The sequence below is a fragment of the Podarcis liolepis genome, assembly GCF_965112155.1.
Source record: "Podarcis liolepis genome assembly, chromosome: 3".
NCBI classification, from domain to species: Eukaryota; Metazoa; Chordata; class Lepidosauria; order Squamata; family Lacertidae; genus Podarcis; species Podarcis liolepis.
Window position 1 is genome coordinate 107,959,104 of NC_139557.1, and position 14,776 is coordinate 107,973,879.

The 14,776-nt window shown below is 43.3% G+C and overlaps 1 protein-coding gene across 8 annotated transcripts in view; it reads left to right on the forward strand.

Moving 5' to 3' along the window:
* Positions 1–48: 48 nt before the first annotated feature.
* MAP4K3 (mitogen-activated protein kinase kinase kinase kinase 3) overlaps positions 49–14,776 on the forward strand; it is a 70,415-nt gene continuing 55,687 nt past the window's right edge. For 2 of the 8 annotated variants that reach the window (XM_083494266.1, XM_083494271.1), the window contains exons 1-3: positions 91–483; positions 10,992–11,049; positions 13,073–13,163. In XM_083494266.1, coding sequence (XP_083350392.1) covers positions 376–483; positions 10,992–11,049; positions 13,073–13,163 — 257 coding nt within the window. In that variant the 5' untranslated portion in view covers positions 91–375. Of the gene's footprint in view, positions 484–10,991; positions 11,050–13,072; positions 13,164–14,776 lie in introns of all 8 variants that reach the window. The other 6 variants (XM_083494273.1, XM_083494272.1, XM_083494268.1 and 3 more) reach the window with 6 other exon arrangements.

Here is a 14,776-nt window from a genome sequence, read left to right on the forward strand (position 1 = left end):
CGCGAGCCTGTCCGGCTCCTCCTCCTCCTCCTCCTGGGCTCCTCCCCCTCGCAAGCGGTACCACTGGGCTGCTGAGGGGACCTGCGCGCGTGCGCAGACGGCGGCTCCGGGCGCCATGTTGGCTGAGCAGGCAGGGGGGAGGCGTCGTCGTTGGCGGCGGTGATCGCTCCGGGTCTTTTTCTCTCCCTCTCCCTCTTCCTCCTCCTCCTCCCCCTTTCTCTCTCCCCCCCCCCCGACGTCGCCCACCTGCTGGCCCTCCTCCCGCCCGCCCCCTCCTCTCCGTCGCCGCGCACCTCGCCTTCCCCCCCGGTGGCTGCCGCTGCTGCGTCGGAGCGGGGCGAGGGGGCCGCTCCCTGCTCCCGGGGGCGGCGCACCATGAGCGCCGGCGGGGGGCGGGTGTGCGACCTGTCCCGCAGGAACCCCCAGGAGGACTTCGAGCTCATCCAGCGCATCGGCAGCGGCACCTACGGCGACGTCTACAAGGTACCCGCCTCGCCTTCTCGGGGGCATCCCGCAGAGCCCCTTTCTCCGCGCCCCCTTGCAAAAGCTGACCCTTCCCCCTCCCCCTTTCCACTTTCTTTGGGGGGGGTGTCTTTTAGCAGGACCCCCTTCCTCTCTTTGATGGTTGCTTGGGCTGCCCGGCCCCGTACCCGTGTCTCAGCAGCCCCTCTCCCAAATCCACACATATCCCAGTGTCAAACTCACCCCCGTTATTCTTCCCCTTTGATGTACATCCCATTATTCCCGGATGTGGGTCTCTCCCTCCCTTGTGGGTGGAATTGGGGCGCCACTTTCCCACTTTGCTCCCTCCTGGCTCTTTTGGGGGTGCCTTGGAGGTTTGGGAGGGGGGGGGTGTCACCTGCAACCACAGATTTCCTTCTCTCTGACTTGTCATTGTGACACCAGCATACCTCTCCTGGTGCAGTCCCAGTGCACCATCTATTTTTATTTATTTATTGCATTCTGAAATATCATACCTTAAGAGTGTTTCCTATACAGTCGCTTGGCATCCCGAGTAAATAATACAGACCCCCCCTCCCTTCTTCCTCCTCCCCCCACATGGGAGGATCAAGGGGGGGGCGATAAGTTGGTTTGTTATGTGGGGTGGTAAGAAGTGGTGGGTCACCCTATGTCAACACAGGCCTTGTCCGTATGCCATGCCTTCCCTGCCCACTACCCTATTCCTCAGATGCTCAGCTCTTGTCAACAGAGGCCAGTTTTCACCCACAACCTGACAGCCAGGTTTCCCTTTCCTGGAGGCCATTCTCAGTCTTACCAGCCAGGTTTGTCAGTACAAACCTGGCTTTGAATGACCCACCCCAGCTAGTTCAATCCTCAGGGCCTCTGGCCAAGAAATCCCTCCTAAGACCTGTGATCTTTTGATTTATTGATCTCATCTTGTTCTCTCAACTACTTGGCATGTTTCTTTTTTTTACTTCAGACCCACAATCCTGACTTTAGGGGCTTGCCCCCCAAGTCTTCCAGCAGCTCCTGAGGCTAAGAGACAGGAGTCCCATTTCCTTTTGGTCTTAAAGTGTTTTCTTTCTTGCTAAGAGCTGTCAGTTTGTTATCAGAAGCAGAGTTTCCTGAGAGCCAGCTCTCTCACTCCCAGGAATGAAGTCTAGGCTGTTGACGCTTGCATTTAGGAGGTGATGGACTCTTGATAGTGGGAGTTGTAGTCGAGATTCCTGCCAGGCTCAGGTTTTGGAGAGGCCTGGTCCCAAGCAGAAGGTGCTCTTCAGCATTCCTGGTGAACAAGGCACAGCTTCAGACACAGCCATGTTCTGAGAAAGAAGGAATATCACAGAGTCATGCTTAACTCCATGTAAAACAAACCGCTTGCCCTGCCTTTCATCAACACCTCACTTTGACAGAGTCCCTAGGGCTTGTTCATAGCAATGTTCTAACATGCCTTTTAATCCAAGTTGTAGTGATACTCTGCTAGAATGCATGATTTACTGAGAACAACTTGTTTTACAATCCAGTGTTGCCTGTCTTTCAGTTTTCTTGCTTCTCCACGTAATGAAAAATAAGGGAAGGTGTGTGATAAAGAGAGCCAGGATCATTTTGAATTCTTAGTAAAACGAAACAAACCACCACTATAGTCCCTGCTTGGAGTGTGGCATGAGGAGAAGTGGGTTTCGATCACTCAGGAGAGCTTTGAAAAAGCCCATGAATGTTATTTTGAATTTGGAATGGCCTGAGGAGTGAATGTACCAGGCTACATAGTCTAGAGGTGGGCCAGATGAGGCAGGTCTCTACCAAAAATCTGGTTGTGGAGACTGCATCTAGAAATTAAGGGTTGAATTTCACTAACTAGTCCTCTCCCTAGGTGCCTCTCAAATGTTCCCCCATTGGCTCAGGGGTGTGTCAGCAGGACCATCCCTCCAAGAACAGCAAATAGGGGAGGTGGGGAAAGATCATTCATTGGAGCAAGCAGAAATACTTGTGCTGATGGAATGTTGAATTCCTCCATCAGTTTTTAGGATGCAGTTCTTTGCACATTTGCCTGGAAATAAGCTCCACAGAGCACTGTGGAATGTACTTGTGAGGAAATGTCACACAATTGGGCTGTTACTCTCAATGTCTTGTTGCAAACTTAATATTTAAAATATTAACTTGAATATTTTAATGTCTTTTTTATAAGAGACAGTTCTGAGAAAAGACCAATCAGTCTGAAGGTAGTAGGTCAGATTAGCGGTCACATGGGCCTCTGGTTGCCACAGATAGATTGCTGGACTAAGATTTGATAGGACATACCGTAGGTTCAACTCACATTGCAGTTATACCTTCTTTGTGTGCCCTGGGAGGTTTGTTATCTATAAGGATGCTGCTGCTACCTTTCAGGCTTGCAGTTAATGCAGTGGTGTGGGTTTGAGGCTGAACTAAGAACATAGTGCAAAGCACTTAGGGGACAGTAAAAAGTAAATAACAGATGGAGGGAGCTGTTCAATTTAAATTAAACATTGAGGAAACTTATGTGATCAGAACTTCAGAGTAGCAGAACTATTTCTAACTCTTCCAGTCATAGAAATGGAAGAAACGTATGATGGAATCTACACCTTGCATCCCCCTGTACATAAATTACATTATGTATATGAAAATAATTACAATTTTAAAAAATCTGAGCTATTCCTAGCCTGAATTCCAAAGTCGTCCTTGTTTAGTTGACACAAAGATCTTGTTTAGTTGACACTTTGATTTTTGTAACTATTAAGTTAAGCACTTGTGAATAATCAAGTTTTTGCATGTTCTGTTAAAATGGAAATAATATTGCACAAATACACACACACACACACACACACACACACACACGCTGATATATTGGTTACAATATAACAACATATGTCTTACAAAGAATGTTGGCATAATGTTAGTGCAAGAAAACCAGGAAGTGCATGTTTAGGTTAATAATATTCAGATGCCTTTTAACTTTGATTTCCATATACATGCCATGAGGATGTCAAACAAGGTTGTGCAATTTGGAGTAGTTAAAGAGCCACTTTATAAACTTTCCTTAATCAAAGCATTCTGTAGTTAATAGAACATTTGCTATTGGCAGGGGTTCACATCTCAGGTTCTCAGTGGCAAACAGAAATGTAATTCTGGCAACCAGCAGGAAATACTTCCAATACACTCCAGTGTGGGAGTCACAGATTTCTTTAAAGCTGCTGGCAGCACAGGAAGGCAGAGAATGCATTTTTCAAATGTTGCCAGGATGCATCCTGTGCTGAGATGGGGTCTTAAGTTCGAAGGAAGGAGTTGTAGTGCCCACACACACACACACACACACACACACACACACATGTATGCATACACACGCAAGCACAGTTTCTGTCATTTTCTTTTTAAAAAACCCAAAACATCTTGATAGGTAGTGATAATTTATGCATCTGATTTTTGGCAAATATTTTTGTTTCGAATCTGTGAAAATCTTTGCTTATTTGGGCCATTTCCCGCATGATGCAGATGCAAACTCAGGTTTGTTGTGTACACCCAAAATGCAGCTGCAGCTCCCTGGCAAATGCATCAGTATGACACGTGTGATGAATTTGCAAAATATTTTGCTGATCACATCCACTCAACTTCGACTTGATGTTGAGAGCTTGATCTTGGGTGGTAACGGAGACAGTCAGTTATTCAATTTTGATGGGTGAATTGCGTTGTGTTGCGTCTAGAGGCGAACAAGTTGCTTTGCAGAATGAGACCAACCACTTGTTTGTTACATTCTTGTCCATCCTAGTTAGTTGAAGCTGCCAACAAGGCCTGCCTGCCCAGTTAGGTGGTGGAGGTTGTATGCTGCTTTGGAGACGGTGTACCCCGGTTTCTTTTAAGGAAGTTGTCCTGACCACAGGCTAAAGAAAAACATAACTGGATCTCATCATCTTCAATAGTTATTCATTCTCCAGAATTGCTTTCTGGAGGAAGGGCCTAGCCAAAGCGATAGAAACTCAATTATAGGCTTTCTTGGTTGAAGCTTGTTATTTGGATCCTTTCCAACCTGAGTTCAGAAACTGTCTTTTTGGATAGCAAACACCAGGAGCTAGACAGGAGGAGTGTGTCCCTGGTGATTCTGCTGGTTGGTTGATTCAATCAATCATGGTATCTTCCCAGAGCTTTGGACTGATATGAGATTTAGCAGCTCTGTTTTACAGCAGTTCAAACCTAAGTGTTTGATCCCTCTCAGAAGGTGGTGCTGGGAAACTCCTGCTCAGCCCATTCAGCATTTGTCTATGGGGTTCCTCAGGGCTGTGTTTTGTTCTCTTTGTTTTTTGATATTTATTGTATGTGAGGCCACTTAGGGGAGGTCATATGGAGTCTGGGGTTGGGTCTTCTCATGATACTCAGCTCTCTCTCTCTCTCTTTCAACTGATGCCAAAGAGTTGAAACTGGACCCAGCAATGGATTGGATGTGGGCTAACAAGAAGAGATTCAATCTAGATAAGATGGAAGTACTGTTAGTCATACACAAGCTAAACCTGGTTGGGGAATACAGCCTGCTTTGCATAGAGTTGCCCTCTCTCTGAAGGATTAAGTTTGCAGTTTGGGAGTGCTTCTGAATCCAGAACTGCTCCTGAAAGATTTGGTTGGGGAAGGGCCATAGATCAGTAGTAGAGTATCTACTTTGCATGCAAAAGGTTCCAGGTTCATTCCCCAACATCTTCAGGTAAGACTGGGAGAGACTCACACCTGAAACTCTGGAGAGCAACTTCTAGTTGGTGTAGACTATGAGTGGGGAATATCAGGCCTGCGGACCAAATATGATCCTCAGCTCATTCTGTCTGGCCCTTGGAGCTAATCCCAAGCCATCCCTCTCACCAGCCATGTTTTATAACTGAGACATTTTTGCCTGGCTGGAATGTATCATTGAACTCTGATAATGTCTCTTGCTTATTTGGATGAAGGATGCAGAGGAGTGTATGAGTGGGTGTACAGACTATCAGACTGTACTACAGCAAAATTTACATTAGTTGATTTGCCTACTTCTGCCTCTGATCCTGCCCACCACTGGCAGGCAGCCCTCAGAAGGTTGCCCAGGAGGGAATGTGGCTGAAAAGGGCTCCCTGCTCCTATTATGCAGGTTGTCTATTGGCTTCCAGTTTGTTGCTGGGCACAATTTAAGATATTGATTCTTTTATATAAAGCAGGAGTAGAGAACCTGTGACCTTCCAGGTGCTGATGGACTGCAACTCCCATCATCCCTAGCCACGCTGACTGGGCCTATTGGCAGTTGGAGTCCAAGAACCTCTGGAGGGCCACAAGTTCCTCATTCTTGCTATAAAGTCCTAAACCAAGCATGTCCAAAGTCTGTTTTGGGGGCCTAATCCAGCCCCTGTGGCAGTTTATTTCAACTTCAATCCTATTTATTTTGTTTCAACTTTAATCCTAAAAAAAGGTCATCAAATCTGGCCCTCTTTGAAAAAAGTTTGGACACCACTGTCCTAAACAGTTTGGGGCTGGGATTCCTGAAGAGCAGCTTGACCCAATATGAGTTTGCCCAGAGTTTTAAGATCTGCTTCAGAGACCCTGCTGTATTTCCCATCAGCTAGAGTTAGGTTGGTGGAAACATAGGGGATGGTGAAAACTCCAGCTGCAGAACTGTTCAGTCTAAGGCAGCTGTTTCAAAACTTTTGCTTTTTTGTGCCACTGTTTTGGTATATTTTGAATAATTTTAATTCAGCTCTATTTTTAAAAAAGATTTTTATTGGCTTGGAATCTGTAGATATAGATTTAGATATAGAGAGATATATTTAGAGAGAGAGAGAGAGGGAGAGGGTTTTTTTACATTGCAAGTTGCATTTGATGCCTTGATTGGGATAAAATTAATTTATGAAATTTAAGGAGTTTCATCTTGGAATTTGGTGTAAATTAATGATAAACACATTTATGTGTAACTTAATCATAGAAAATGAAAACAATATAAAATTCAGCTTTTATATAAAAACTGTTCAGAACATCAAAACATTCAGATACCTGACATTCAAATACACTGCAGGCATAGAATTGGAAAAAACAAAATATTATTACATCTGACATAGATCCTATGTCTTTGGAAGGGGTTCTCTCTCTGAGACAAGACTTTTGAAATCAACTTGCCATTGATGGACACATTGTGGGTTCAGTTGCAATGGGAGCCCAGAATCCTCATTTTTACTATCCTTCTAAAAGGCTGCAAATAGTGTATTAAAACAGATAGTGTTAGTTCAGATTACAAGATCAAACACAGGTGTTTTCCCCTACTGCAAGCTGATTTATGGCAGTCATCTCAGAATATAGATGCATTTGGTGCTGGAACATAAGAAATGTCAGTACAATTTGGCAGACGTGATTTTTGAGATTAGTAACACTTATGTTGGCTCATCATCCCTGTGTATGTTGGATCCTTTCCATAATGGTTTTTCATACGAATCCGCACTGTGAAATAAGTGCAAGTATCTTAGTAATGGAGAAAATTCCTAGATATTCATATTTCTTCTTTACTTTCTTAACTGGAACTTGCCATTCTTTATCTCATGGACAGAAGTATTCTAGGAATGGATTCTGAGGGGCCCTACATTTTTTTTTTTAACAGTAGTATCCAAAACATTTTACTCCTCACATAAGAGAACAGGAATTAGTGTTTTGGTAGACCATATTGTTTGTTAGTTTCTATTAAGTTATTTCATAAAATTTATACACTGCCTTAGGGATGTTGGTTTTCTACTGCTGAACCTTGGGACTCAGCTAGACTATTAAAGAAAAAGCGATTTACTATATGCATTGTATGTGCGATATGACATTGTGCCAACAGATGGCAACATGGAGTCCTGTTTTTCTCTACCTGTTTTCCCTGTTTAAATTAACAACGCTTTAAATTGAAATGCTTCTTTGATGTGTCTAGATCCAGCCTTGGATTTTCTTCATTAGCGTATTTGAGCATTGTGGCATTATGTGATCATATTCATTAATGGACCTAACAGATTTTCAAGAGACCATAGTGTAGAGATTTTGACCACATTGCGGGAGGCAATGGAAGACAGGAGTGCCTGGCATGCTCTGGTCCATGGGGTCGCGAAGAGTCGGACACGACTAAACAACAACAACAACTAGTGTAGAGATTGTTGGTTATTCAGCTTTTCACTTGTTGGCACTTAATATAAAGTGATGACTGCTTATTGGCTTAGTCTGTTGGGACCAGCTATGATAATTGGTTAGAAAATACAGTGGTGCCTCGCAAGACGAAATTAATTCATTCCGCGAGTTTTTTCGTCTAGCGAATTTTTCGTCTTGCGAAGCACGAAATCCCATAGGAATGCATTGAAATTCAATTAATGCGTTCCTATGGTCAAAGAAGTCCAAACAAAGCCAAATTTGGTACAGCAAGAGTTTATTAAGTGCTCTTTAAAGTCACACATACTGTAAAGAGCATTTCAAAAATTGAAGGAACAATAAATTAAGTTTCTAAACATGACAGAAAAACATTTAAAAATCAACAAAGTGTACAGTACATTTTCTAAGACTCTGGGGGACAACTCGAAGAAGGTTCCTCTTCCACTCTTTGCTTCTTGCTGAAGAACCCCCTCCTCAACTGTTCCCCCAGCCACCCACCACACAGAAATTCAAATCCAGATTTTTTTAAAAAAAACAGCAGAGTGGCCCAATGGTCACAGAAAATCATAAAAATGTAGAAAAAACCACACAAGCTTCCAGATTCTTGCAAACCCCTCCTCAACTGTTCCTCCAGCCACCCACCACACAGAAATTCAAATCCAGATTTTTTTAAAAAAACAGCAGAGTGGCCCAATGGTCACAGAAAATCATAAAAATGCAGAAAAAAACCACACAAGCTTCCAGATTCTTGCAAACCCCTCCCCAACACCAAGTCCTTGAATTCCAAACACCCCAACCCAAAATCCAAAACCCCCCCAAAAAAGTTTTAAAAGTTTAAATGAAGTTTTGGGAAAGCTTCAAAAATCACCAAAGTCTTCAAAAACCTCAAAAAAAGGCTACCACACCGCGTTCTGTGAGTTGCTCCTCGAAGTCAAGTCGCAACTGTATTAACGGTGTTAAGAAAAAGGAAACAAACTTGCAAGACGTTTTCGTTTTTCGTCTTGCGAAGCAAGCCCATAGGGAAATTCGTCTTGCGAAGCAGCTCAAAAAACGGAAAACCCTTTCGTCTAGCGAGTTTTCCGTCTTGCGAGGCATTCGTCTTGCAGGGCACCACTGTATGGCAAAGACAACCACCCACTACCTACAGAATGAATCACTATGCAAAGATTGTATGCAGTACCTTGGATTATAGTAGAGCGGGGGATTGCTGCTTGATATTTTATTAAAACTTCACTGTCCATTGGCATGCTTAAGGCATCTAACAAGATTGCAGTTACACAAAACAATTACAATGCAGAATTCTAAGGCTTCAGTGGAAAATTATTCTTGATAGAAACTTGTAGAGCTGGATTTGGCTCTTCCTTTAGCTTCTGGCAGTTGAAGGACTTTCTGTGCTAGAGCAAATATGATCCATTAGGGTTGGCTTTGGCCTCTAAATCTGCTGCTGACAGTTGATGGCCTTCTAAGGTAGCAGCAGTGATTGTTAAAGCAAGTGAAGCAATGAATTTGACTCATCCGCTGCCTTTACTCTTTCTCTTTGTTCGCTAGTCCAGTTTACAGTGAAACTCTGCAACATCCCATCTCCATCTCTTAAAGGAAGCAGAGACTTACTACTTTCAGTTCACCAAAACAAAAGTCACTCTAAAAACATGACAACTCATCAAATAGTTTCCTGGAATTACTGCTAATAAAATATATGGCAATTTATAAGAAGAACTTATGGGCAGAATTTACAAGGCTACTGTATTTTGGTAGAAGCAGGACCCTAACTTCCATCTGGGTCCCTTCTCATTCCCCCTTCAGTAATACACTGTAATGAAAGTGCCACATGACTGATAAGGGTATGTGGGAAAATAATGATTGGCAACATCTAATAATGCCCACCCACTTGTGTGATGGGACACCCCCAATCTGTTCTCCCCTGATGCCCCAGAATCTGCTCTAGAGTCTCCTAACCCAGAGCAAATTCCTAAGCATGTTTACTCAGTAGTAAGGCCCAGTGACATCAAATTGATTTATTCTCAGTAAGTACAGGCAACTGCCCATTTACGCACATTCAATATGCACGTGGCTACACACGCTGAAGGGATGCGGGTGGCGCTGTGGGTTAAACCACAGAGCCTAGAACTTGCAGATCAGAAGGTCGGCGGTTCGAATCCCCACAACGGGGTGAGCTCCCGTTGCTTGGTCCCTGCTCCTGCCAACCTAGCAGTTCGAAAGCACGTCAAAGTGCAAGTAGATAAATAGGTACCGCTCCGGCAGGAAGGTAAACGGCATTTCCGTGTGCTGCTCTGGTTCGCCAGAAGCGGCTTAGTCATGCTGGCCACATGACCTGGAAGCTGTACGCAGCTCCCTTGGCCAATAAAGCGAGATGAACACCGCAACCCCAGAGTCGGACACGACTGGACCTAACAGTCAGGGGTCCCTTTACCTTTACACACATTGAACCATGAAGTGACCTAAAATGTCACAAAGGGGTTGGAACAGGACGGGGGGTGGACGGACAGAGTGTTTGCAGGCTTTTCCAACAGTGTTTCAAATATACACGATTTCACTGGTGCGCACTGTGCCTCTGAACGTAACCCCCATGTAAACAGGTTGCTTGTGTGTTTAGAATTGCAGACTTGTCATAGAATACAGTGGTGCCTTGCAAGACGAAAAGAATCCGTTCTGTGATTCTCTTTGTCTAGAGGTTTTTTTGTCTTGCGAAGCAAGCCCATTGACGGATTAGCGCTATTAGCTGCAAGCCCATAGGAGATTTGTTTTGCGAAGCACCTCCAAAACAGAAAACTCTTTCGTCTAGCGAGTTTTCCGTCTTGCGAGGCATTCGTCTTGTGGGGCACCACTGTAATAGAATTTCCATCCCCTCCTGCCGACTCACCTCCTGCAGCCTTCTGTATAATATCCAGTTCTGTTCTGGAGTGTCCCAAACCCTCAAGAGCAACTAGCTTTTCAATTGGTACAAGGAGCTGGATGGGATGCCCTTCCTGGTATGAGCAGTAGTGCTTTATCACTAGCGCAAAGCCTCCACCGGATACAACCGAGTGACTTTATCACAAACTTGAGTAGCATTAGGTTGTTTTATAATGCAAATTGGACTGCTAGTGTGGTATGAATAATTAAGGCACATTGATATTTATAGACAGTTTCCCTTCCCCTCCACCTTCGAAGGTCTCTTGATAGCTTATTGCATGCTTTTAATAACAACAAAATGTCATATATATGGGAGGGAGGTTCCCTCTTGACTGTTCAACTATGATTTTAAATTTGCCCATCCACCCACCAGAACTTTGAAGGTGTCTCAGTTAAAAGTTGAGTGTCTAGATTCCAGCAATTTAAGCACTTAAGTAGCACTGCTTGTTTTCTTAGTTCTAATATCCTTTGGTTGTATTTTTTAATAGGCTCGGAATGTTAACACAAGTGAACTGGCAGCGATTAAAGTAATAAAATTAGAACCAGGTAAGCTTTTCATTTTTTTTCTACCTTGTAGTTCTATTTCCATTTATTCTTTTTGTGTGTCCCCCATCTTCTTCTTCTTTTTGGTGTGTGTGTGTTGTTTTTTAAAAAAGGTGTCTGACTGAACCATGGCACCTGAATAACTATTGTTAGCTACTAATTTCACAGAATAACTATAATCTTATCAGAGTGCTTTTTAACAGTCTTTGGTTAAGATAATATCCAATTGGGGCAACCCACTTGTACAAGGGACTTCCACTTACACAGTCAGGATTTGCCTTTACTCCCTTCTCCTGTGTGCCCCCCAAACCTGCTCTGGATGGTTGGGGAGTCTGCAGCCGCACCAAAATGTGTTAGGTTGGTGCCACAGTTCCTAAGGCCTTCTGTGCACACTCTTTGTTCTCAATGAGTAAAGAGTTGAAAGGCTGGCAGAAAAAAAATTAACGAATTTCCACCCCCCACAAATATAAGTGAATAAAATATGTTACTGTTTATCAGTCCCTGACCTTTCCTATCTTAACCTCAGATAGTATAGAATTATTTATTCCAAGTATAGGGGGGAGAAATACTGAAAAAACCAAAGTAATATAACAGCTTTCTGCTGTCTGCTGGCAAAAATGGCAAAAAAGAGCAACATTCACTAGCATTTTTCTGCCTTGTATGCTGATAAGGCTTACTGTACAGTCACACCACCCTGAAATTCTGTGTTCTTATTTAAAGAAGATGATCTAAGCAGGGAAGTGGCTGTAGGTAACACTTTGGCCGTATTTCAAGGACCTTTGTAAGTTACAGAACACCTAGAAACCAACACAGCCGGGTGCAAAGGAAAGAGTAAAGGGATAAACTTCCCTCTACAGAGAAGTCTGTGCCAAGTCAAACATACAAGGAGGTTGCAGACTTTGCGAACATAACTAGCAGTGAGTATTCCTGTGTGTATCTGCGCCTCCTGGAATCAAAGCGGTGCATATTCTTGTAGAAAATCGCTTTTTGATTTAAAAACCCAGATATTCCTAGTGCTTAATGGCTTGGAGAAAAGCTTGAGAAACGTGTGGACGGTGCCTGGTTAAAACATGAGAACTGTGAGTGGATTTCTGCAAGGCTTCTAACGATCACAAATGTGACAGTTTGGTGATCAGAACAGCTGCCATTCACTGGGCTCTGTTCTTTTGTCATTCCCAGTATGCCCACACACATATATTCCGCATTTATCCTTGCCAGAAACTCCATACCCTTTGAAAAGCTGAAGCTTGAAAGCAAAATGAGCTGTGCCCTGTAGCTGTGCACATGCAAATGAGCCTGACTTGCTAATAAGTCACTTGCCCTAGTCATGCTTGGTGGTGTCCATGCAATTTTTCCTGCATATAAATAATATCCATGCAGGAAAGTGTTGCATGTATAGCAAGACTGAAGAAGGAACTAGACCTGGTATTCAGCATAGATCTACTGCCGAAACAGAAACCCCATGTGCATATACGTAAACTGTAGGCAGATTATCTCTGGTGTTTCTCCAGCAGCAGCATCTACTGCTCTGGGGCAGAGAGACTTTCCTGTGCTGTGATGTCAGCATGTCATGCAAATCTGCCTTAAATATTAAGGGCAGTAAGAAGAGAATTCAACATAGGGCAGGGCATTTAAACAAACCCTTTGGGTTGCAGCAACACTGCAAATTAGGTTAGGCCATGAGAAAGTGACTGACCAAAGGTCATCCTGTGAGCTTCATGGTTGCTGGGATTTGAACCCTGGTTTCCCACGTCGTAGTCTGACACTCTGAACTACTCCAACACAAGAACTCTTGAAAGCAATTGCTTAGGATTGTTTCAGGGGTTTTTCAGAAAATCTGAATAAGTGGGTTATTGATAACAGGGAGGGGGGAGAATAATTCTCTTTATATAGTGGTATTTTAAGAATGGAAGGTTATTACACATGCATTGTCTAGGTCAGCCTTACCACAGCCTTTTAAGGTAAGCCAGTATTTATTGTTACCATCCCTTACTGAGTTACTAAAAAAATGTGCTCTCTTTTGTAGGCGAAGATTTTGCTGTTGTGCAGCAGGAAATCATTATGATGAAAGACTGTAAGCATGCAAACATTGTTGCTTATTTTGGCAGCTATCTCAGGTATATTTTTATGGTGTATTTTATTCTTCTAAGAATTCTTCGCTGCTTGCAAAAATAAAAGACCTATTATGACCCTGAATTTGGACGGTGGGAGTGGGGGGCATCGGGAGGGGATTTGCCAGTACCAAGTTTTAATTATCTGTGGCATGCTGCGCTCCCTAGGGAGTTTGTTTTGTCTGTTTTCTCATATCCATAGCAAATCACTTCAAATTTCTTGGTGGTTCCTGCCCTAGAGTATACAGAGGGCACGGTAATCCTTTTTCTGGAAAACGATTATGTAGGCTCTCTTCTCCCCATCACAAGTTCTTGCTTCATTGCTCTATGCCATTTCCCCGGGGTTCATGGGTACTTCTCCTCCAGCACGAAGAAGGATGAAGATGGAACCTAGTCAGAGTGGAGGAGCCAGATGGAGTCTTTTGCTTTGAGAGTACAATTGATCCTTTTAATCTGTAATCAAAGAATTAATCAGTCACGGCTGGCTAATCAATTAATGCTATCATCCCTCAGTTGAACAAATCCTTATTATACTTCTACAGAGTACTTTTCCTGTATTGGCGAGCACTTTCTCTGTATTGCGTTAAAGACCAAGACATTCCTCTCCAGCTGTTTCTCTTGTTAATCAGGTTGTCAGCTTTTCCTTAGGCATGGCTTCTTGGCCAGGCAAGCAGAAATGTATTGAGTGAAGCTCTTCTTGGTATTCAGTTATCATTGTTGTGATGGGGTGGGGGGTGGGGGAACCTCTCTTGCCAAATTTCCAAATGTCTCTAGCTGTAGGTACAAGAGACTTGTCAGGGGTGGGGCAGAGTTGATCGTCCGAATTAACTGTCACAGTTATGCCTGTTTTATTACAGTTTAGAAATGTCTTGTTATGAATCACTTCATTGTTGAGATTCTTTATTGTGACCATTGGCCTATAGATACGCAGTTGACAGTGTTGCTTTGGCGTATTAAGGCTGAGGTTCTGATAAAGGGTTGTATTAAATGGTGTGTTTCTGTGAACAGGTGGAGTCATCCTATTCATGGAAGAGTCTTTGTATTTTTATTAGATTTCTTATCCACCCTTCACCATAAGGTCCCCGGACGAGTTACAATAATTTAAAAAATGCAATATTAAAATCTGTTAAAGCAAATTACAGCCTAGTTAATTGGGTAGCTCCTAATATCTCAAAGGCCAGATTACCCATTCAAAGTCCAACCACATGTGTTTGGGCCAACAATGTATTGAGACAGCCCCACAATATTCCAGATGTGGCCTAACCAAAGCAGAATAGAGTGTTGCTATTACTTCCATTGAACTGGATACTATACTTCTGTCAGTGCAGCGTAGAAGAGCATTCCCCCCCCCTTTTTTTTTTTGCTGCTGCATCACACTGTTGACTCTAGTTAAGCTGATGGTCTACTAAGACCCCTAGATCATTTTCACATGTACTGCTGGCAATCCAGGTGTCCCCCATCTTAAATTTGTGCAGCTAGTTCTTTCTGCCTAAGTGTAGAACCCTACATTTGTCCCTATTGAAATCCATTTTGTTAGCTGTGGCCCAGTTCTCCAATCTGTTAAGGTCATATATCCTGATTCTGTCTTCTGCGTCAATAGCTACCTCTGCCAGTTTGGT